General features: G+C 36.5%; 1 protein-coding gene across 1 annotated transcript; it reads left to right on the top strand.

Annotated features, from left to right (window-relative positions):
• Positions 1-99: 99 nt before the first annotated feature.
• On the top strand, positions 100-22146 carry LOC132092354 (ras-related protein Rab-32-like). Its single transcript, XM_059498545.1, has 3 exons — positions 100-569; positions 17617-17894; positions 21126-22146. The coding sequence occupies exons 1-3, from the start codon at positions 356-358 to the stop codon at positions 21273-21275; spliced, it is 642 nt and encodes a 213-aa protein (XP_059354528.1). The 5' UTR covers positions 100-355; the 3' UTR covers positions 21276-22146.
• The last annotated feature ends 1469 nt before the right edge of the window (positions 22147-23615 follow it).

The raw sequence follows: 23615 nt of genomic DNA on the forward strand, positions 1-23615 counted from the left end.
ACAAATGCCAGAAGAATCCAGAAAAGGCCCGGAAGATTTTGCTATCTGGGCTTTTGTTGTACTTCTACAACTCACTAGACCGCAGCGCATGAGTGTGTTCTTTATTTCCTTTTACCTTAAAGCCCAAGCGGGTGAAAAACAAAGCAATCCAATCGAGGCGTGATATTTCCGGGTCCTATGACTTATCAGGTGGTTGTCCGGTGGGAGGAGAGGGAGAGGGAGCGTGTGCTTTCTGTTTGAATACTTTCCTTACTCTCGTCCCTGAATCCAAAACACGTCTGTGAGAGGGAGTAGAGGGGAAGTGGTTGTTCAAGGTTGCTTAAACTTTCCTCTATCATAACTGACATTTGGCAGCATGGCAGGCGGGTCCGTGTCGGAGTGTAAGGAGTATTTGTTTAAAGTTTTGGTAATCGGGGAACTTGGTGTGGGAAAGACGAGCATCATCAAGCGATACGTGCATCAACTCTTCTCGCAACACTACAGAGCGACCATAGGAGTGGATTTTGCGCTCAAAGTCATCCACTGGGACAGCAAAACACTAGTGCGGCTACAGCTGTGGGACATCGCAGGTAAGGACGTGTAAATGGATATGTCTTGAATCTAGGTTTCATTTAATAAGCCTACACAGATGCAGTTTAAAGTGTTAGAGCCTTATAAAAGTTCTACGGTTTGTTACTTGTCTCGACAGACATTAAATAAGTCTTCAGGCACGCACACGTAGCACATGACTCCTGATGTAATGTTGGGCTTGAGAGACTAATGATGGATAGTCCGTCCGAGTACATTCAGAGATTCGGTTCCTTTGAACAGTTCAACTTCTCTTATAAATTATGACGGAATTTGCGTCGTCACGTGGTCTCCTAAATCCTGACATAGCACATGTGATTAACATTAACCGTTCCAATAAAGATGATAAACACAATATAAAGTCCTTAGCATAGTTTCAGTTTGTTATTTTACAGTTACATTTTATTAAAAGCCTAAAATGTAAAGGATTTAATGTAAAATGTAACAAAAACTTGATTCAGTGCAAAAGTCGATTATAACCTAAATAATTAGCATTTACATTAAGCTCAACATGTACTATGATTGTTATCTCTTATTTGATAATTTTCTAAAACTTTTACTTAGTTGTAAACATATTTCCAGGTCATATTATCATTCGTGACATTTTAACATTTTAAGACGAACCCTATCAGCCCACTCACCGGTTCTCGAATCATTATGTTCAAAATAATGTTAAAAAGATTATCCGTTCATTAGAATCGTTCAAGTGACTCAAACCACTTCAAAAATAAAAAATCCTATATTTAATTTACACGGAGCCCCGCAGATGACATGCAAGAAAAAATAAATAAATAGTGTGCACGATTTACTAATTCGTTCCCTCAATGTAGCCTACTAAAACGTGCACACGATTTCTATGGCGTTTCCTCGATTTACTATTGCGTTCCCTCGATTTGCTAAATCATGCGCATGATTTAGCAAATCGAGGGAACGAATTAGTAAATTGTGCGCACTATTTATAAATCGAGTGATCGAAATAGTAAATCGAGGGAACGCAATAGTAATCGTTTGCACGTTTTAGTACATTGAGGGATCAAATTATTAAATCGTGCACATGATTTAGCCTACTATTTATTTTTTTCCTGCATGTCATGTGCGGGGCTCTGTAAATTTATAATTCTTAACAAAAAAACTAAAAAACGCTTGGACAGATTCAATTAATCGTTCAGACCACATTAATGAACAGGTTCAGTTGTATCATTGAAAAGATCCGAATCGAAGATCAATTCGGACATCGCCTTGATTCCAGAATCAAGATCTGCTCCCAGTCAGATACTCCAAAGCTACTTAAAATGCAAAAAATTTAATCCTGGCTATATGACCTCTAAATAAACGCAAAAATTCAGTTTGGGAAGAATACACTAAACCTTCTGAAGCCCAGAATAAGTTTGAGTTCTAGCTTGCTGTGATCACGTCAGCGAAAATAATTACTAACGCAATGTAGGTCATGTTGTGACACTAGAGAGAAGTGAGGGGAGTGATATGCTTCATACCACTACTATGACTTTGTGAGCTGCCTATCTAGACCATCAGGGCCAAGAACGTACTTAAAATGCTGTTTTAACTCACTGGGTTTTGAGACGCAGCCTAAATGTGCACAAGTTTACCAATCTGCAAGTTATCAAATTCCACATATGCGTTATCTTTGTTGATTTGATGGTACAAACAGAACCACAGTAGCACCAGTGCTGTGTAACTAAAGAGTGAAAAGGAAAGTAAAATGAAGTATAGACCAAAACCTTGACATGATGTTACGGAATGCAAGCAAGTCATAAAACAAGAATGCTCTTTCTTTCTTTCTTTCTTTCTTTCTTTCTTTCTTTCTTTCTTTCTTTCTTTCTTTCTTTCTTTCTTTCTTTCATGTGAGATGACAGATAATGAGAGAATTGTGTAACTGCATAGCCTTCAGTTGCTTATAAAACCACATTCTGCAGATTGCCTCGCACACCACATGAAAAAGGAACACCGCTCTTATAACACTGCTCGTGGACTCTTTATGCACTTTACACACAAGTCTCTACAAATCTGAGATATACCATAAAAGATATACCACAAATCTGAGATATACCATATCTGCTATGTTTTTTGTTTAATATGTTACTATGCAATATTTTCCCCACCCATACCATACAGTGTCATACATAATAATATTAATAACAATAGTAATATTTTTTGAAATATTTTAACCTATAGACAAAAAAAATAAACAATGCATTGCAATACAATTATATTTCATCCATATATGGATTAGCAACTTAACCTAAGTTGCTTCAGTCCAGTAAATGTTACATTTAAAAAAAAATGAATTACGATATAAAACTTATAGAAATTCATTAAAGATTTCACAGCAAAAAGGTGGACAGGATTCTAGTATTGAATTATACTAGAAGGCCTTTTGCTCATAGTACGGAATATCAATCAGAAGGTGAATGGCATGTAGAAGATTGATTACAACAAGATTTTCAGCAAAGGTTTGATCATGTTTATAATTTAGAGGCCTTAGAAATTAATGTATCAGATATGATCTAGCTTTATAGGGTTAATAATATACTTAGAAATTCACAATGACTTAGCATTTTCACACTTAAGTGAGATGTTGGAGAGCTGTCTGTCTGTAATCTCTTCACACTCTCTCTCTTCCCATTGGTAGACCCACACTGCGATCTCTATATTTCCCCAAAGACAGATTATGTCTTTCCACTGCAGTATTCACTGAGTACAATAGGACCATGGAGGCATGTGTAATTCAATATAATGTACCAACTGTCCACAGCAAACTAATGGACAACTAATTTCAATGTCATGTGCGTCAGCCTCCTGTGAAATTGAATCATGAGGATTTGTAAGGCTGTGATGGTTTATAGGTCTAAATAATGATATAACACCTTATCTAAACTGCACTCTAAAATCTGTACTTTGGCATGATACAAGTATTTTCAAGTTGAAATATATCTTTGATGTGCTCTTTGTAGCCATGTTTCTTTAATAGATGTTTTGAATAGACATTGCCACTGGGACAATTACATGGACATTCTGGTTATTCACTAAGCATTTGGACATTTTGAGTACAACGTCCAAGCAATTATGAACAATTAGTACAGGCCCTACAGCCTGGGAAAAACAACACGTTATGTTACAGGAAGTGGAGATCAAATAAATAAGATTAGGTATATTTTATGTCAAATAAAAAAAAAAATATATATATAGAGCAAATAGAGCATGCATATATATATAAATCATAGAATGACAAACGAATATTACAGTTTTCAGCCAATGAGCTATAAACTTTGTTTTTAGCCTTTGAAATACATTGACCTGTCTAATTTAATTTCTGTAGATCTCAGATATGGAGGCAAAGTAGTTGTAAACAAGACACTTTTGTTTTAATAGTTCATATGAGTTTTTCATATAATTTCAAATATACAGTGTCTCTAACCAAAGAGATATAAAAATTAATTTTAAGGGGATTGAGTGCAGTGTTTCATTAGCCATGTATTGACCTTCATTTAGTCGCAACATTCTTTTAAAATAGAGATTATGTTCCTCTCTTTTTCATTTCTTTCCCTCTCAGCCTTGTATTCTTTCACACCAGTTAAGGAAAACGTCAACGATGTGTGAATTACACAGGTTGCATTCTTTCAGTCTGTATGTGGGTGCATGTGTGAATGTGTCTGGAGAAAAGCTGGAATACTGTACTTTACTGTGTGGTGTACCATATCAGTGATGTACAATTAAAAAACACAGGCATCTCAACTGCTCACTGTGACATACTGGCCCAGTTCCCAAAACTAGTCCAGACGTGTATGATCCTGGATAAAGTTGATCAGAGTCTGCCCCATTTGCGCATGTACTTCTACACTGATAATTAACCCTGTTAATCATGCACATAATTGGTAGCTCAGTGGTACTTATCAAGTACACTGTTTTTCTATACCCGCACCGACTAGCGATTACGATAATGACCCTGAACTGGATGACTGTAATCAAGGCCTTCTGCAAATACATATGTGTCGGACCCGGGCTGATGCCAGGGGCTCACCCACCTACCTTGGCCCAGAATAGCAGTGCTCCAGTGGGGCTGTCTGAAAGGGACACGCTTATTAGGCGGCAGTGGCTCGGTGGTTCATGTAGGTTGTCTACAAACCAAAAGGTTGGTGGTTCAATCCCCGGCTCCACCTGACCAAGTGTCGAGGTGTCCTTGAGCAAGACACCTAACCCCAGCTGCTCCCGATGAGCTGGATGTCGCCTTGAATGGCTGACACCGCAGTCGGTGTATGAATGAGTGTGTGAATGGGTGAATGTAAAGAGCTTTGGATGGCCATGGGTCTGTTGAAAGCGCTATATAAATGCAGTCCATTTACCATTTATTTCAGACATGGAGCTTTATAGAAAATCTTAACCTAGATGTTTTAGAACATATCTATCTACCATTTATTACAGACATGGAGCTTTAAAGAAAATCTTAACCTAGATGTTTTAGAACATATCTATCTGTCTGTCTGTCGTTCTGTTTGTCTGTCTGTCGTTCTGTCTGTCTGTCCACCATCGTTCTATCTATCTGTTGTTCTTTCATTCTATTCATCTATCATTCTATCTAGAGTTCTATCTATAAAAACCTTTCTTTAATATATCCATAAAAGTATTTATTTAATTTATTTAATCTTCACTTTATATGTTGTTAACTTGTCTTTTAAATATGTATTGATGTTTGAATTGTTTTTGAAAGGAATGTCTTATGCTCACCAAGGCTGCATTTATTTCACCAAAATGACAGTAAAAAAACAGAAATATTGTAAAATAATATTATATCTTAAAATATCATTTATTACTGGAAAGGAAAAACTGAGTTTTCAGCTGCCGTTACTCCAGTCTACACTGTCACATATTCATTCAGAAATCAGTCAAGTCAGTCAAATTAATTTATTAGTTTTATTTTAGTTTATTTATTTTGGTCAAGAACTTTTCTAAAATACAGCTACAGTGGTCTCTGTCAGTACTGGCTTCTTTGGAGGTGCTGATTGCAGACAGCCTTTGCCCCAGTGCCGTGAAGCCTGTCTCTGGTCATTAGCTGTACTGTTGGTTGGGGAAGTAATGGTGGGCCAAAGCGTCTGAAGTGTGTTGATGTTCCACTGAGTGCCAAAAATAAAACATAAATATGCAGCTGGCTTGTCTGGCTTGGATTGTTGCCATAGCAACACACCCACAAGATTGTTATCTTGATAAAGGCCATGCAGGAGAAACTTCAGGTTGCCATGGCTATGGACAGCGAGTATCCTTGTCTCCCTGTATGCCACAACCCCCTCTTTTCTCTCACTGTCTTAAGCTTTTAAGTGATCTTCTTTTCAGAATCACAATAATTCACATTAGCAGTCATATTTAGAAGCACGCAGATTTGTTGTGATATCTGACCAAGAAATGAAACAATAGTCAGGTTATAACTATACTATACATTAATTTATTTAAAAATCCATTAAAATGTAATTATACAGTTACTTTATTACATGTTTTATGATTTTATGATTTTATTTTTATTTTTTTAAATGATCAGTTTTACTTACATTGCACACCATTTCCTAAAGATGCAAAGATCAATTGTCTGTAGAGTCTAATAGAATTTCTGTTCCACGTATGCGAATGCAATTATTCCTCATTCAACTTATATAGTGCATTTCATAAAGCCAGTTCCACTTGTTGTGGTTTTAAAAGGAAGCAATAGAAACTGCTATCAGTACTAGACACTGAATAAACCTTCACTTTCATTAAGACTCACTCAGTGTTGTCAAAACTGTTCATTGTTAATCATATTTATTGTAAATCATTAGCTGCCATTGACCTCTCAAAATGTTGATTGGCCCATCTCTATTGCCATCATGCAGTCAAAGTTTTTGTTTACCTCAGGTCCCTTTTTACTGTTGAGAAACTGTCAGTTTGTGTTGTGCTATATTTGCACATGCTACAGGCAGGTTGACATCCCATCGATTCTTTTGTGAGTTGTTAAGACAAGTCCATGGATTGGTGATAAATGGAGATTGATTCTTGACATTGCTTCCCCAGATTGGAGAATAAGGTCTCCCACTTCACAATTATCGACACCATCATTTCTGACTCTTTCATTCCCTGCATGGCCAGTTTGGGGCGTCTACATTATTGATCAGAAGCACTCAGAAAATTATGAAAAATAATAAAAATTACCTAAAACCTCACCATCACTGTACCTCACCTGTCAAAAAGGGCCTTCATTAAAAGCCCAAAGGGCAGATCTATTGTGGTTGTGCTGCATAATAAGCCCTGTTTTGTTAACCATTGTAAGGATCATGAATTTTAGTGTTGTAAAGGTTTGATCACATAGGAGAAGTACAAACTTTTTCCCAGGTGACTCTATCCTGAGCTGCCTTTGATTATTGTTACTACCTCAAGACAAGTTTACAGAACATGGAATTAACTGGATATTTCTGTAAACATTTCCAGAAAATGTGTTCATAAAGTGGTACAAAATGATATTAACATGGTCTGGAATTCATTTGAATGTTTATATATATATATATATATATATATATATATATATATATATATATATATATATATATGTGTGTGTGTATGTGTGTGTGTGTGTGTGTGTGTTCTAGTTGTCTGTCTGTCTATCAATCTATATTTCACTTAATATATTATAACTTAAAATTCAACATTAATTAATAATGTGTTGTTTCAGCTTAAAGTGTTCTGCTCTTGATTTAAAATTCTTAATTAGTTAACTTTTAGTTTAGTTAAATTTATTTAAGCTGGATTTAAAATTTTTTTAAATTATAACTTATTGCAGCAAAATTTTTTACACATGCGCACACACACACACACACACACACACACACACACACACACACACACACACACACACACACAGTAAATAAACCAACTGAACAAGTTGGATGTGTGTTCTCAGATCAGGCCAATCAGGACTACTTCCCTATAGAAAAAATAAAAGTCTTAAAAGCATAACTTCACTACTGTTACGTCCCCTATTATCAGGACGGGCTTGGCAAGCGTTTTGATAGTAACAGGAAACCAGCCCCAGCCGACAGATCACCAGCAACACAAAACTAAGTTCCACAAAAGTATAATTTATTTAAAGTGGAAGGAATAATAATATTAAGGAGCAACGACTTCAGGGTGCCCCAAGGCCAAAATAATAAACAAAATAAACTTATAACCAAACATATATAAATTACCTAATCAGGGAATAAACAAAATTACAAAGTAACTTCCCTAACTCCCTATAAATAAACAAATCACAAACCAGATCAAAGTAAATGGCAGGACACCCCTACGCTCCTAAGACAGAACCAAATTAAATCATCATAAACAAACAAACACAATAAACAGAAGATTATGGGATCTGCCGACGGGAGGAGGAATCCGGAGCTCTTCACGCCAACAAGCCAAAGCCAGAATGAGCTCGATTTCTTCGGCAAGTGCCACCTTTTTAAAAGCAGCCAATCAGCAGATCCACCAATCAGACTCCACCGGCGACAGCCAATCCCTGCACATATATACAAAACAACACCCACACAAAACATACCTAGGATCGTAACATCCCCACACATAAATTTTTTTTATTTTTTTTTTCTTTAAACAAAACTAAAAGAACGGGATAAGGCATCAGCTAGTACATTGTCCTTGCCCTTTTTATAATGAATCTCAAGATTAAAATCTTGAATAATCAAGGACCAGCGCATAATTCGTTGGTTTGCATTGCGCATTCGAGACAAAAATACGAGAGGATTATGATCAGTAAAAACAAGCACAGGAATAGAACTTGATCCCACATACACTTCGAAATGTTGTAATGCCAGTAATAAAGCAAGTGCTTCTTTTTCGACAGTACTATAATGTAACTGATATGGCAAAATCTTTTTCGAAAAGTAGGCTACAGGATGCTCAACTCCATGAACATCATCCTGCAAGAGGACTGCTCCGGCTCCGGTAGCACTAGCATCAACATCAAGTTTAAAACGTGAATAATCCGGCGCTAATAACACTGGATCACTACACAACAGACTCTTTACAGCTTCAAAAGCATGTTGACACTCATTAGACCACAGGAATTTTTGCGAGGCACGGAGCAGATTAGTTAATGGTAAAGCCACATCTGAGAAATTTCGGCAAAATGCTCTATAATAACCTGCCATTCCTAAAAAACGGCGAAGATCACGCTTGGTTTGAGGCACAGGAAAACCCACAATTGCCTGCACTTTCTGAACTGCAGGACGTACTTGTCCTTGTCCAACCCGCTTACCCAAATACAAGACAGTTGCCTTGGCAAATTCACACTTCGCCAAATTCAGCGTGAGGGAAGCTTTAAGCAAGCGTGTGAAAACAACAAAAAGAGTGTCCATATGTTCTTTCCAGTTAGACGAAACCCCGACAATATCATCCAAATAGGCTTTACAGTTCTTAACGTAGCCAAGATGGTGTTCATTAAACGCTGGAAAGTCGCTGGTGCGTTCCGAAGCCCGAAAGCCATCACAGTATAATTCAGGAAATTGTCTGGAGTAACAAAAGCAGATATTTTGGCTGCACGTTCAGTTAAGGGGACCTGCCAATACCCCTTCAAAAGATCGAGCTTTGTCACAAACTGAGCAGATCCCACATTATCCACACAATCTTCCATTAATGGCAGTGGAAATGAATCAGGTTTTGTGATCGCATTCACCTTACGGTAATCCGTGCAAAATCGATGAGTACCATCAGGTTTCGGAACAAGTAGACAGGGCGAACTCCAAGCACTTCGACTCGGAACAGCAAAATCATTGTCCAATAGATATTTCACTTCAGACTTAATGATTTTTCGTTTCCCTGGATTGACTCGATACGCATGTTGCTTAATGGGTGGATGTTCGTTCACATCAATATCATGCTGAATGGCATTTGTCTGAGTGGGCACATCCGAAAACAGTCCTAAAAAAGACTAAATCAAACTCACAATATCATCTCGTTGAGTCGCCGATAAATGACATAAGTGAGAATTGAGATCTGACAAAATTTCAGAATTATTCAATCTGACATCAGACACGGGCATACTGCGTAAATTTAACCCATCTTCATCGCCACAAGATACCACAGAAAGAGAAGCAACCGGAGCAATAGAGCTGGTCAACTCATTTTTTCACTTTTTCATCACGAACAACGTAACGCTTCAACATATTAATGTGGCACACGCGGGTTTTCCTCTATCGATCGTGGGTACAGATAATATAGTCAGTATCACTGAGCTTTCGCTCAACAACATAAGGTCCAGAAAACTTTGCTTGCAATGAAGAGCCAGGCAAGGGTAACAAAACAAGAACTTTGTCTCCCTTCACAAAAGAACGGCTGACTGTTTTTTTTTATCAAAACACACCTTCATCTTTATTTGAGCATTTGATAAAGCTGACCTAGCCAGATCTCGAGCTTTATGCAGATGTTCTCGAAACAAGCTAACATAATCTAACAGATTGCACGATGGCTTTGTTTCAGACAACCAATTCTCTTTAAGCAGCTTAAGTGGCCCCCGAACCGTATGACCAAAAACTAACTCTGCGGGACTAAACCCCAGAGACTCCTGTACAGTCTCACGTACAGAAAACAACAACAGCGGTAATCCTTCATCCCATTCCTTTTCTGAATCAACACAATAGGTGCGTAACATGGTTTTCAAGGTTTGGTGGAATCGTTCCAATGCCCCTTGAGACTCCGGGTGATAGGCACTGGAAACGATATGTTTAATGTGCAACTGAGACAAAATTTGGTTAAACAAACGGGACAAGAAAATTTGTTCCCTGGTCAGTCTGAACAATTCTCGGAAGCCCGAAAGTAGAAAAGAACACCGTTAGGGCTTTCACAATGGCTTTAGCTCTCAGAGAACGAAGTGGTATCGCCTCAGGATAACGAATTGCTGTGTCCATGAGTGTAAGCAAGTACGTATGAGCTGCTTTGGTTTTCGGTAATGGCCCGACACAATCTAATATTATACGCTCAAATGGTTCTCCGATAGCAGGAATCGGCTTTAAAGGTGCTGGGGGAATAACCTGGTTAGGCTTTCCGACCGTTTGACAAACATGACATGACCTGCAATATTTTATAACATCGGACTTAATTTTAGGCCAAAAGAAATGACGCAAAACTCGATAAAACGTTTTAGCCACACCTAAATGGCCAGCCACATTATCATGGGCCACACTTAACACCTGTTCTCGAAAACATTTGGGAACGACAATCTGGTACAATGAGTCCCAACTGGAATTATCCGACACTGAAGGTGTCCATTTCCGCATTAATACTTCATCCTTAAAGTAATAACCAGTTGACTTATTCACAATTTCGGTTGCATTTACAGCAGAATCTCGGCAAAATTCGAGCGACTGATCTTGTTTTTGCTCGGCAGCCAACTGCCTCCGATCTACAGAAAGTAAAGAATTAGCGGAACCAAATTCAGCACCACTGCTAGTGGACAGCGGCTTAGACGTGGACATCTCAGACAGTAATATACCAGAATCAGCCACGTTTTCATCAACTAGAAAAGTGTCAGATAGGTCAAGTACAGTGGGAAGTTTTTGTGATTGAGCTCGAGTAATCACACAGGCAGGAAACACAGACAAATCTACCGCATCTTGCTTACACACAACAGATGTATCATCTAGCAGATTCTGAATGACTTCAGGAAGAGGAAAAACTTTTCCACCAGCCAAGTCATTTCCAACTATCAGAGTTACACCATTAATGGGTAACTGAGTGCGAACGGCCACTTTCACGAGACCAGTAACCCACTCAGATCGAATATATATTTTATGCAAAGGAATCTTTTCTACTCTCATTGCAATTCCCTGTACTAACACATCAGTACCACAATACGTTTTCTCTGAAAATGGCAACGAGCTTTCCAAAATAAAAGACTGTGCCGTCCCAGTGTCACGCAACATAGTAACAGGTATTTGATCAAGTACACCACAATTTTATCGGGCAACGAATTCTTGAATTCCTCAATCAAAACGAGCTCACGCAGCTGCTCAAAATCTTTCGTCTTGCTGGCCTGACACCATTTATCAAAAAGTGCGCTCTTCTCACGCACATACTCCACAAACGTTTGATTGGCAGTTCTCACATGTAAACGGAATTTTTGCCGATAAGCCTCAGGGACAAGCTCATAGGCTCTCAACACAGCGGTTTTCACTTTTTCATAATCTAAACTGTCGTAAAGGGACAAAGGGGAACAGACTTCCTGAGCTTTTCCAGTTAATCGACATTGCAACAAAAGAGGCCAGACTTCTTTCGGCCAACTCAAAGCAGCGGCAACACGTTCAAACGCACCAAAATATGAATCAACCTCGGCCTCCCGAAATGGTGGCACGAGGTTGATTTGTCTACTAACATCAAAATCCGGTGAAGTTACAGAAGGTATGGGCAAGGATGAATCAGAAGCATGTTGTAAACTCTGACTAGTTCGAACAGCAGCAGGTAGTTTTGATTTAGACTCACCAAGCGGTCGTCCAGCCTGAGTTTCCAATTCACATTGTCTAAAGCGCAAAATTTGGGTAGTATGTTCTTGACGTTTAATTTCCAAATCCAATTGTTTCAATTGGATAGCAAGTTTTAAATCTTCCGTACCTACCCCACTAAGTGAACTAAGCACTGGCTGCTTGCTCGAATCCTCTTCTTTACCGCTTGCATTTCCCACTATCTCCTCACCCTCACTTTCAGGACTTTGAACTGCTGTTAACACCCCCTGTTGCACTAAAGCAGCTTGTATTATGTCCCGCACTTCTTTTTTACGAGCTGATTTCACTACTGAAATTCCATAATAATCAGCAACTAAATACAAATCCACTTTACGACACAATTCTAATCCTTCACACGAAGGCTTTTGACGAAATGCCTCAATACTAAATTCCATTTCTCTGTACCCCTTTCCCCGTTTCTCAAAAAAAAAACTGCCAATAAAACGTCTACACCAGCAAAAGGAGAGAGAGAGAAAAAAGTGAATACATACCATCGAACGAACCCGTTACTATGACCTGTCCCAATCCGTTACGAACGGACGAGCCCCCATTTGTTACGTCCCCTATTATCAGGACGGGCTTGGCAAGCGTTTTGAAAGTAACAGGAAACCAGCCCCAGCCGACAGATCACCAGCAACACAAAACTAAGTTCCACAAAAGTATAATTTATTTAAAGTGGAAGGAATAATAAAATTAAGGAGCAACGACTTCAGGATGCCCCAAGGCCAAAATAATAAACAAAATAAACTTATAACCAAACATATATAAATTACCTAATCAGGGAATAAACAAAATTACAAAGTAACTTCCCTAACTCCCTATAAATAAACAAATCACAAACCAGATCAAAGTAAATGGCAGGACACCCCTACGCTCCTAAGACAGAACCAAATTTAATCATCATAATCAAACAAACACAATAAACAGAAGATTATGGGATCTGCCGACGGGAGGAGGAATCCGGAGCTCTTCACGCCAACAAGCCAACGCCAGAATGAGCTCGATCTCTTCGGCAAGTGCCACCTTTTTAAAAGCAGCCAATCAGCAGATCCACCAATCAGACTCCACCGGCGACAGCCAATCCCTGCACATATATACAAAACAACACCCACACAAAACATACCTAGGAGCGTAACAACTACAAATAATTTTCACAATCAAAGAAAAGGTGCATTTCTTTGAATTGCATGAAATAGATTACCTCAAAAAATGTATTTTCTTGGTGTCTTCATTTTATGCCCCTCAGGGAGCCATGGACCAGGGAAAGCACCTTTCATTGAGAAACTCTTACATCACACTGTGACTTTTTCTCCGTTAATAAAAGAGCTTACTACTCCATTTGCCTTTTTCATGTCAGGCTAAGCCTCAGCTTTCACACTATTCTCTCTGCAATTCTCATTTTCTCTTTCGATTGTAGCTGACTTTCTGTGAAGCACTGCAGGTACTGTTGTCTTGCTCAGTCAGATTTCTCTGGTCTTCTATTTTTCTATAAAAGCGCTACACACAGAGAACCATTAATTCTGAGAAAATGGCAGTTCTCAACAGCATGCGCAGCATATTGTGGTGAAAAGTATTGATCAACTGTACGATTCTGGCCCTTGCCATGGTGTTGAATTAAAAGATGTTCTGAGATTTTCTTTCTTGACTTGCTCTGTGACAGCTGGCCCAGCGCACCAAATGTGTTCACAAGTTCAGATGTGTCTGGTCTCTGGGTATTCAGTATCTTTAATTCATCAATGTTTTTTAAAAAAAGAAAGATTTTTAGGGCTGTGTGCCAAAAATGGACTGGGACCCAAATATTAGGTTCTGTCGTCTTATGTGTCAGCCCTCCGGTGTGTTCACCTGAGGTTAAATGGTCTAAATTTAGACCAGCAATCAAGAGAAATTATCTGCTGAGAGACCTAAGGAGCTTTTGACATGTGAAGTGCATAGCTGAACGAGCGAAGATAATGGAACCGAGACCATTTGGTTTGGGGGGTGGGGTGGTGTTCTCTGTTTCAGTGCTGATCACTGGAAACCAAATACAGTAATTCCTCAAAAAAAAACGGTAGTCAAATAAACACCGGGCCTCTGATACCGGCCGGGGGCGTGGTCAACACGGACAAATAAAGGCCGGGGGAAAATTTGTGTGTATAATCATAAGAGCCAGACGCCCACTGCCGGAGCGGTCCTTGTTCTCGAGTCAAGAACCGGTTGCATCGGTTTTCGGATTACCAGTACACTGAACTGAGAACCGTTTCTGTCGGATGCATCCAATTTGAGAACTGAGGATCTGATGATACAGCCTTAGCCTTAAATTTTAGCCTTAATTTAGCTGTTAAAATCCAGTCCTTGTGGCCCATGTTTTGGCTTGATTAGGGCCTTTACATCTGAAACAAACAACACAAATCCAGAGGTGGACCGTAGTGAAATAATTGTACTTTACTCAAGTAAATTTAAAAAGTATCTGTAGTTTATCAGTGTTTTTCTTTGTTAAACTTTACTTCACTACATTCCAAAGCATAATGTCATAATTTTTACTGTACTACATAAATAAAAGTTGTTGTTTGTTTTACCTTTAATACTTAAGAACAGTAAAAATGTAGTACTTTCTTGTACTAAAGTAAATCTTTGAATTACTTTTACTTGACTGAAAGTAAGAAAATAATATATTTCTAATGTATTTAAGTATTAAATGATAGTTAATATGAAATGTAGTGCAGTAAAAAGTACAATATTATGCTTTGGAATGTTGTGAAGTAAAGTTTTCTAAAGAAAAACACTAAAGTACAGATGCTTGAAATACTTTTAAAGCAGAGTAAAAATACTTCTCTACTGTCCGCCTTTGCACAAATCTATAATATATTTATCAAAACATTATTTCTAAGTCTCAGATATGGTTAACTATATTGATATTGCTTATTTTGTTGCATATAAATCCACAATTGACAGTAAAGCATTGATTTTGAGTCAGGATGCAATAAAACTAAATTTACTGCAATAATAAAAAAAAAGGGTAAAAACACGGAATTTATGGAAGGCTGCATTCTGTCAGACTTAATTTTTCTTAATTATTAAATTCATTTTGATTATCAATTCATCTTAATTTTTGAATTCATTAAAAAAAAAGGTTGTCAGTTTGTGCGTTAGGAGTGGGGATTCGTTCAGACTCTTTCTGTAAGTTATATAATTATGCCAGTAGATGGCGACAAGTGATTGTCTTTATGAGTGAGTCATTAATTCAACCAATTCATTCAACAACACTGATTCATTCAGGAATTAGGCCTAATCATATGACTGATATTATGGGCGAGCCATTGAAAGTTTTCCTTTGCCGAAACAAAAATAAACAGTAGCCGGGATTCAATATTAACTACTTGCTGTTTATTGAACAACACACTTACAATCATACTGTTGGTTGCTAATATTACCACAACAGTATGTGATGACCAGCCATGATTTTCGCAAAAACAGCATTCTCATTCGCATAATATTGCTTGCATATGATTTATTTCACCCAAGAATAGCTAGAAATTCAAAGTAGCTTCCTACAATACTAATTAAATGAATTTTACATACTCGGTTCTGTTTGTACAAAGAAATGTCAATATCCTTCAGCTTGTTGTCATAGAAGCGAAAGATTTGAATCTTCTATCTCTCTCTTATCACAAACACACACGCACTGCCTCGCTGCACTTCCCCAGTTTCTCTCACACGCTGAAGAAAGAGCGAGAGAGTGAAGAACAAAGCAATATCAGGCATTACAGACAGGCCGTGATCACAGTCTTCCTCTGTCTGAACTCTGATCTGAGAGAGTGGTTTGGGCTCTGGCTTAAATGCTGCATAAACACTAGAATACAACGTTCTAGACTCATGAAACTGCTCTGTAGTCTTTTTGTTCCTGTGGGAAACAGCAAACTGCCACAAGTCACTGATATCATTCTAATGGGCCTAATTGACTTGATACTAGTTGTTCACAAAATAACCTTTAGCTTAGCATACCATTAAAATATACCAATTTAATGCAGCATTACGCAAAAAACTTTAGTTAATCTTGCTATAGTTGAAATGCATCATTTATTAAGGTTACTCTTCCCTGTGAGTGAATGTGTGTGTGTGTTTGTGTGTGTGTGTGTGTGTATATATATATATATATATATATATATATATATATATATATATATACTGTGTGTGTATATATATATATATATATATATATATATATATATACTGTGTATATATATATATATATACTGTGTATATATACTGTGTGTGTATATATATATATATATATATATATATATATATATATATATATATATAAATTTTTACTGTTGAGGTTGTATTTTGACAGAAAACCACAGGGAGTCCTTAAAGCTTCTCTTTTGTGGACAACATTTGGTTCATAAGCACTTCCTGTCACCATCTCTTTTTAATGTGTTGTGTCAAAAAGGAAGTCAAGTTTCATTTTTTTTCTTTTAAGCTAGTCAGAATTAACAGCAGTTTTTCTCAATTCATAATATCTAATTTGATCTCTTCCATAACCGCTTTCCACGATGTGTTGTTTGGTTCATTTAGAAATGTATACTTGAATATAAAAGGTTGGTGTATTCTCTTGATTTTTACATATCAAAGCAGTATATGAAATGGCAAACGCGAGTGTGGTGAATTTAGGTGTGCACTGAGTCAGTTCTTTGATGTGTTATTAGCAACTACCACTGGGTGAATCTTTGGCTCCACACTTCCTTTTTTCTGTCCATCTAGCTTTCAAAGATTTTGCGTTGTGCTAGGCTTTATCCCTCACCAGGCAAGATGAACTATGAGACCGAGCAGCACATCTCAGACTGATTGTGACCAGAATCACTCAGACTTTATGTTGTCTGGGCTGGTACGCAAGAGCACAGTATTGGAGTGATTAACATAAATCTGCTTTAATAAGCAGCCACATGCTCTCACTAACTCCCATTATAAAAATGTATGGAACATGTTAGGAAATTAAGCTGAATTTCACGTGGTTGAATTACAATAAAAAAAATAAATAAAAATAAATAAATAAAATTTATACACACACACACATGCTGATTAAGCAGAACTTATCGATATATCAATATTTGCTGAAAAAATCTACCTTGAAGATAATTTAAGAACTGTAGCTGACAAAACAATGAAAAAAGCCAATATATTTTTATTTCCATATCATAAGCCAATCACTGGCCATTTCCCAATCCATTTTGAAATCAAGTTCGTCAGTCTGATCGTTTGGTACACCTGATTATTTATTAAAACAATAAAATTAATTATTAAATAAATCTTCCCTTATTTAATCAATTTTTAATTAAATTAAATTTCAATTGTATCTCTTGTATAAGTATTTGTATTACTTATTGTATTATCTTTTTTTTTTTTTTACATATGTTATAAAATAAACCATTTAATTTGGCTTAAAATCTGTGATTGTCATATTTTGTTTGTTACATATTTTTTTGACCTCTCTATGACTCCAAATAATTTTGCTTTTATTATGTGTTTGTCTCATGTTTAGGTCAAGAACGCTTTGGGAACATGACCAGAGTTTACTATAAGGAGGCAGTGGGTGCAATTGTTGTTTTTGACATTACTCGAGGCTCCACATTTGAAGCTGTTTCAAAATGGAAGCATGATTTGGACAGCAAGGTGAAACTGGCAAATGGCAACCCTATCCCTTCTGTCCTTCTCGCCAACAAATGTGACCAGAATAAAGATGGATCCAACAATTCCACACTTATGGACAACTTCTGCAAGGAGGCTGGGTTTTTGGGTTGGTTTGAAACATCAGCTAAGGTAATATACATTCATTCTGTGTTCGCTTAGCCACTTAAATGTTTGTTTGTGCTGGGTTAAACCGAAGGAGAACTTGTCACGAGACATTTTTGCTAAGAATAGAAGCTTCTTACTACCTTTCCTCTCTAATCAGCTCAGACGACCATGAAAGCTGCCATATTAGATCAAGTATTTAAGATTGTTGACATTCTCCAAAGTATTAGGGCCAAAACGGCACCACTGCGGCAGTCTTAAGAACATTAGCCACTCCTCATGCCTGAATCACCTGACATATGTCAAATGCGCAGTGTGCAGCTTATCACGTGAAGCTGCAGGATGTATGGGATTTTGCAGCTTGAACTGCTGAAACTTCGCCCACTTATTTAAAAGGCTGATAGTGGCACAACGTCTAGTACATTTACCAAAACTTGAATATCAGATTTTATTGATACAGCTATGTTTACAGATTGACAGAGTGCAAATTGGGATACATATATATATATATATATATATATATGCAAGGATGCACTGAATTGCTCAAAAGTGGTAGTAAAGATGTAAATTTGTAAATTTCAAATAAATCCTTTTCTTTTGAACTTTTTATTCATCAAAGAATCCAGGAATACATTTTACAGTTTTCAAAAGATATTAAGCCGCACAACCCTTTTCAAGTGTGATAATACAAAATGTTTCTTGAGCACTAAATTTTTAACATTTCAAATTCTAATAATATTTCTTAATATCAAAGTTTATTGTTTTTTTGATCAAATAAATGCAGCCTTTGTGGACAGTAGAAACTAGAATCTAAAAACATTAAAACACCTGACCACAAAATGAACAGTAGTGCATTTTTGCTTTTTGACATTAATAGCAATGAAGTATATGATCGGCAGTCTAGATCAGCAAAAAACATGTATTTTGAATATTCATGCTACTAATATTTATTATTTATTTAACTATTAATATTGTGTTTGTGACATGGAAGTCATGCTGTCTAGATAAGTTTTTTTTTTAAGTCATCCTGCAGTATGCTGACTTTCACATGGTTTCTTTTACAAATGTTTGTCATTCCTGACTAAGATCCATAGTCTCATATTTTACAGTATCAGCTGAAACTTAAAAACTCTGCAAAAGGTAATGAAATATGTGTGTTGTTTAGAGTCTTAGATCAGCAGTTTCTTCAATATATTTTGCACATTAATCTCTTTCAAACCCACATTTGAGGGATGCTAGGTGGGTCTGGATAAATCAAGTCGACTAAGATATTTTGGGATGAGAGAAGAAAAGAGGAACAGAGAGGAGGAGAAAGAAATGTCTGTTTGTTAATTTTGTGTATTTGTATTTAACTCCCTGTTAAATTGTACCCCTTGAAATCGCATGTTTTGGCATTAAATATATCTTTATTTTGTCTTGCTACTTAAAAAGTGTTTTGTTCGGTTTCTGTCTGTAAAAGTGTCTGGTCTTAACTGTTTAACAGAAGGTGTTTCAGTCAGTCTGCATAAGCACATTTCTGAAATGCATCTCTCCATTAGGGACTCAAGCACAAAAATGTCTGGCAGGGAGCTCAGGCACCTGTCGTGTGTAAATGTGTGTATATGTGCACGTGCATATTTGTGTTTGGTAAATGTGTCAGCTCTCATCTATTGGGATCTCCGCATGTTCAATCAAGCCTCTGATGCTAATTGATATAAAGATTGTTTCTGTCTCTCACTTTAGATCTTCTACTATCACTCCTCTCCCAGTAGACTGCATGTGTATTTTGTTTATGCACCTTGTCCCACTTTTTTGAACAAATGATAGTGCTGTAAAATTATGGAAGACCATTTTGCTTCAGAGTAAAAAATAATAAAGAAATAAAAAAAATAATTGTGAGATGACCGATGATAACAGTTATAAGAAATTGTGATTGTATTTTTATGATGTAGAAAAAAAGGTTTCCATAGAATATAAAATGCATGAAACTCTAAAAGAAAAATGCATGCATTAAAAAAAAATAATAATAATAATTTTTTAAGTTAAAAAGTTTAAGTTAACATGAATAAACATCTGTAAAAATAAATTTATTTTAGAAACCAAATTGTTTTTAAGCATAAATCTGAAGACATTTAAAAGAAGTACAAATTAAGCAAGTGAACTAAATTTAATTCAAGTTATATTCTTTGAATAAAAAGTGTCTTATGCAGATTTTTTTGCTTCTAAAGAAAATGTCTTTTTAAAAATGTTTAGACATTTTTAGCAGATAATAGGGCAAATACTTACTATGAAATGATTTTTTTTTTTTGCAGTTTTGTTACACTGTGTGTGGGCAGATCAGTAGGCTACAGGGCTTCTGTGAGCTCTTTAGTTTTAATTGACTATCATTATAATTTCATAACAACCCTTTAAGTTTTAGGCAAGCTTCTTAATGGCCCATGTAGATCTCTAAATGGCAATAATTTAAACCATCCTTTCTACCAAAAGAGGTCACAACAGGTCACTGCCCTTAAAAACAAGCAAAGGCAAAGAACACTTTCTGACATGCCTCAAAACGGTCTCATGGTGTTCTTAACAAGCTTGAAAATTCAAGTTATTTACATTGGCCACTGCAAGCAGATAGTGTTCCATAGGCTCATGTATTTGCATTTTTAATCATCTTGTTTTTCTTGCTCTCCATACTGCTGGACATGAGTTGTCTCATAGAAATGGTAATTGTCTCTCAGTATGGCCATGCCAGCTGTATTGTGTTCAGAACTCTGTGTGAGTGACAAATACTGATGGTTGGCTTTTGTTTAACCTTTCGGTTTTCTGCCCTTTTCCTCTTTCCCCTTTGGTCTCATTCACTCTCTTCCACTTTGAAGCCACAGACTGCTTAAGGACAGATGCATGTAAATGGAAAGACAGTATATTGTCTCAAAAGAGTGATGAGAATAGAGAGATCATGTAGGCGGGTGCCATCAATCCAGCTTCATGCTGAAGTACCTCTCAAAGCTTCACTAAGCACTCAGTTTAGCTTAACAAGTTATGTCTATTGACAATTCGGTAAAAGATCTCAGTATTCTGGAAAGGTTCCAGTGCTATTCCAACAAAAGAAGATATTTTGAAGAATGTCATAGTGTGCGTGTGTGTTTTGATACAGAGAAAATCAGTGAGATCCATCGATGTTTGGATGCAGTTGTGTACTGCAGAATAAAGAAAGTCATACAGGTTGGAAACAACATGAGGAATGATTTTCAGGTAAACTATCCCTTTATCATTTGGCTCTTTTCACTGCAGGAAAACATCAATGTTGACGAGGCTGCCCGGTTTCTGGTGGAGAACATCCTTCTCAACGATAAAGGTCTTCCATATGAAGAGAACAATGGTGACAAGATTAAACTGGACCAACAAACAATGCTTGCTGAGAGCAAGTCAGGTTGCTGCTAGTGTGGATGCTCTTGTGTGTCCCATCATCTGCTGTGGAAAGGAGGCCAGGGACCGAGCTCAACAAATCCCCCAGTCTCACCTCATCGCAAACCCCTGCCACAGATCACATACATAACCAGGGGTCAACAGTTTTGTGCTCTAAAACGGGAGAAGACATCACTGCCAAAGGACAGAAGATCAGATGAAAACATCTGATGCTTTTAATTTTTCTCTCTCACCCTTATGTGCCTTGTTTGTCTTTTTTAAAAGTGTCAAGCAAGTTACTTCAATATGTGCTTGTAATATTGCTCAAACTAATTAAACTAAATGGGTGTCATAGGACCAGGCAAATAACAGTAAAAGTTATTAGCCAAAATTAGATTAAACAAATGCCTTTGTCTCAGAGGGTGAGTTGTTTTAATGTATCATGGACTTTTTGCATCTGCTGCTGGGAATCGCAGTTCTCGAGATGTCACTTTATGGCAAAATAGTACATATTCCCAGGGCATTTAGTCTGTTGTGAAGATCCAACCATCAGTCTTGAAGCTCTTACCACAAAATAATTTGATCAAGAAAAAAATGAAAAGAAGATTAATTAATGAGAGAACTGTAGGAATCATGGGCCTATAAGCATGTACATGTTTGGTCCAGAGGGTAAGATCATGTTGGGTTTCTTCAGGCATGTACATGTACATGTTAATGTTAAAATATGTTTATTAATTGTTTTTTAAATTGGTACTTAATGAGGGATCTGAACATTTTTTCTGCCCATGGCTTTATTCTAGAATTACCTGAAGGCAAACATATTTTAATATGCTGGATTGAATTTGTCGAGTTTGCAAATAAATGTTTGTTGCAGTAATAATGACAGAATAAAACTTTTTAAACCGTTCGTAGTCTTTTCTTGTATGATCTCAAAGAATATGTGAGAGGATGTGCCTTAAAATTAAATAAATTAAAAATTTGTTAAATTCTAACGAAAACTTAATTATATTATAATTATGATAATATGAAAAATGTGTATGCAGTAGTAATTTGTTGTCTTTTCAAAGCAGCATGAAAATTCAGAATGCTATTAAAATCCTGTATTGATTGCAGTTGAAACATTGCATTAGGCCATTAGCTTAGGGATTAGCTGTGTTAATACACATGCTTTAATTTGCAGGTGTTGTAGTGCTAGAGTGCCATACATTTAAAAAAAAAAATAATTCATACAATCAGTTTTCTTGACATACGTGTATCAGGCGGTAGATGGACTAAGAATGGGTCATTAAGTCATTATGTTGATTACCATATGTGAGTTCACAAAGCCGTTGTGAACAATTCTTGATTAAACAACTCAACTGACTCATTGAACTGAGAACTGTATTATTCAAATGTATCCGAATAAATGAGGCGGAAACTGAGCATTTTAAGGTTCTAAATTAATATTTGTTTTGTTTGAATAGAAACACACTGAACTGAGACTTTTTCTTAAAAAGAAAAAAAAAGATATGAGATGTCAGCTGTCGCTCGATGACGCAGTTATGTGGTGACGTAAACGGTACTAAGATGATTCAGTTTTTGCAATAGGTTTTTTAAAACGAACTGTTCGAAAGAGGAGAAAAGAGACTAGGCTTTCTTCCCATTGCTAAATGATTATAGTGTTGCAAACTTAGCAATTTTGTTGCTAGATTTAGCAACTTTTCAGACTAGCACCTTTTTTTCTTTCCTTTTAAAAACACCTAGCAAGAAATTTAGCTATTTTAAAATGGTTTTTAGCAAATTTTGTAAAGTTTTTCATCTAAATTTCACAAAAAGAGGAAACCATTGAACAGTTAGGCAGCCAAGCAGCACACCAACCTGGAGAAGGATGCTTAACAATTCAAACATTAAATGTGTATTAAGTTGCTAGTTCCAATTGATCAATAATAAATGCACATTTATGTTACAGCGTGTTATTAGCTTATATATATAATTGTTGTTCAGTTAGGTACACTGTAAGAAAAAATAAATGGAAAAACTGAAAAGGTACTAGTCCTTTTCTGCCAGGATGTTATCCAAAGTTGTAACCCTGTAACCTTAAAACACCAAATGCAATGTGGAATTTAAAACAAAGGTAAAACATAATAATAATAAAATAAATACGGATTGCTTAAAACTACAACTGTTCAGAATATGCAGTTATTTACTAGTTAATAAGAAAATACAAAAAATGTGTAACTTTTCAATTATTAAATGTTGTAAAAAATCAGATCATAAAGATGTTCATTTATATTACTTTTACAATTAAAAATATTTTGTGTTTATAATATTTTTATGTAGCCTACGTAAAAACGCTATTTTGTGTCATATTTAGGCAATGACGTAATCACGTCATTT

The sequence above is a fragment of the Carassius carassius genome, chromosome 18 (genome assembly GCF_963082965.1).
Source record: "Carassius carassius chromosome 18, fCarCar2.1, whole genome shotgun sequence".
Classification (NCBI taxonomy): Eukaryota; Metazoa; Chordata; class Actinopteri; order Cypriniformes; family Cyprinidae; genus Carassius; species Carassius carassius.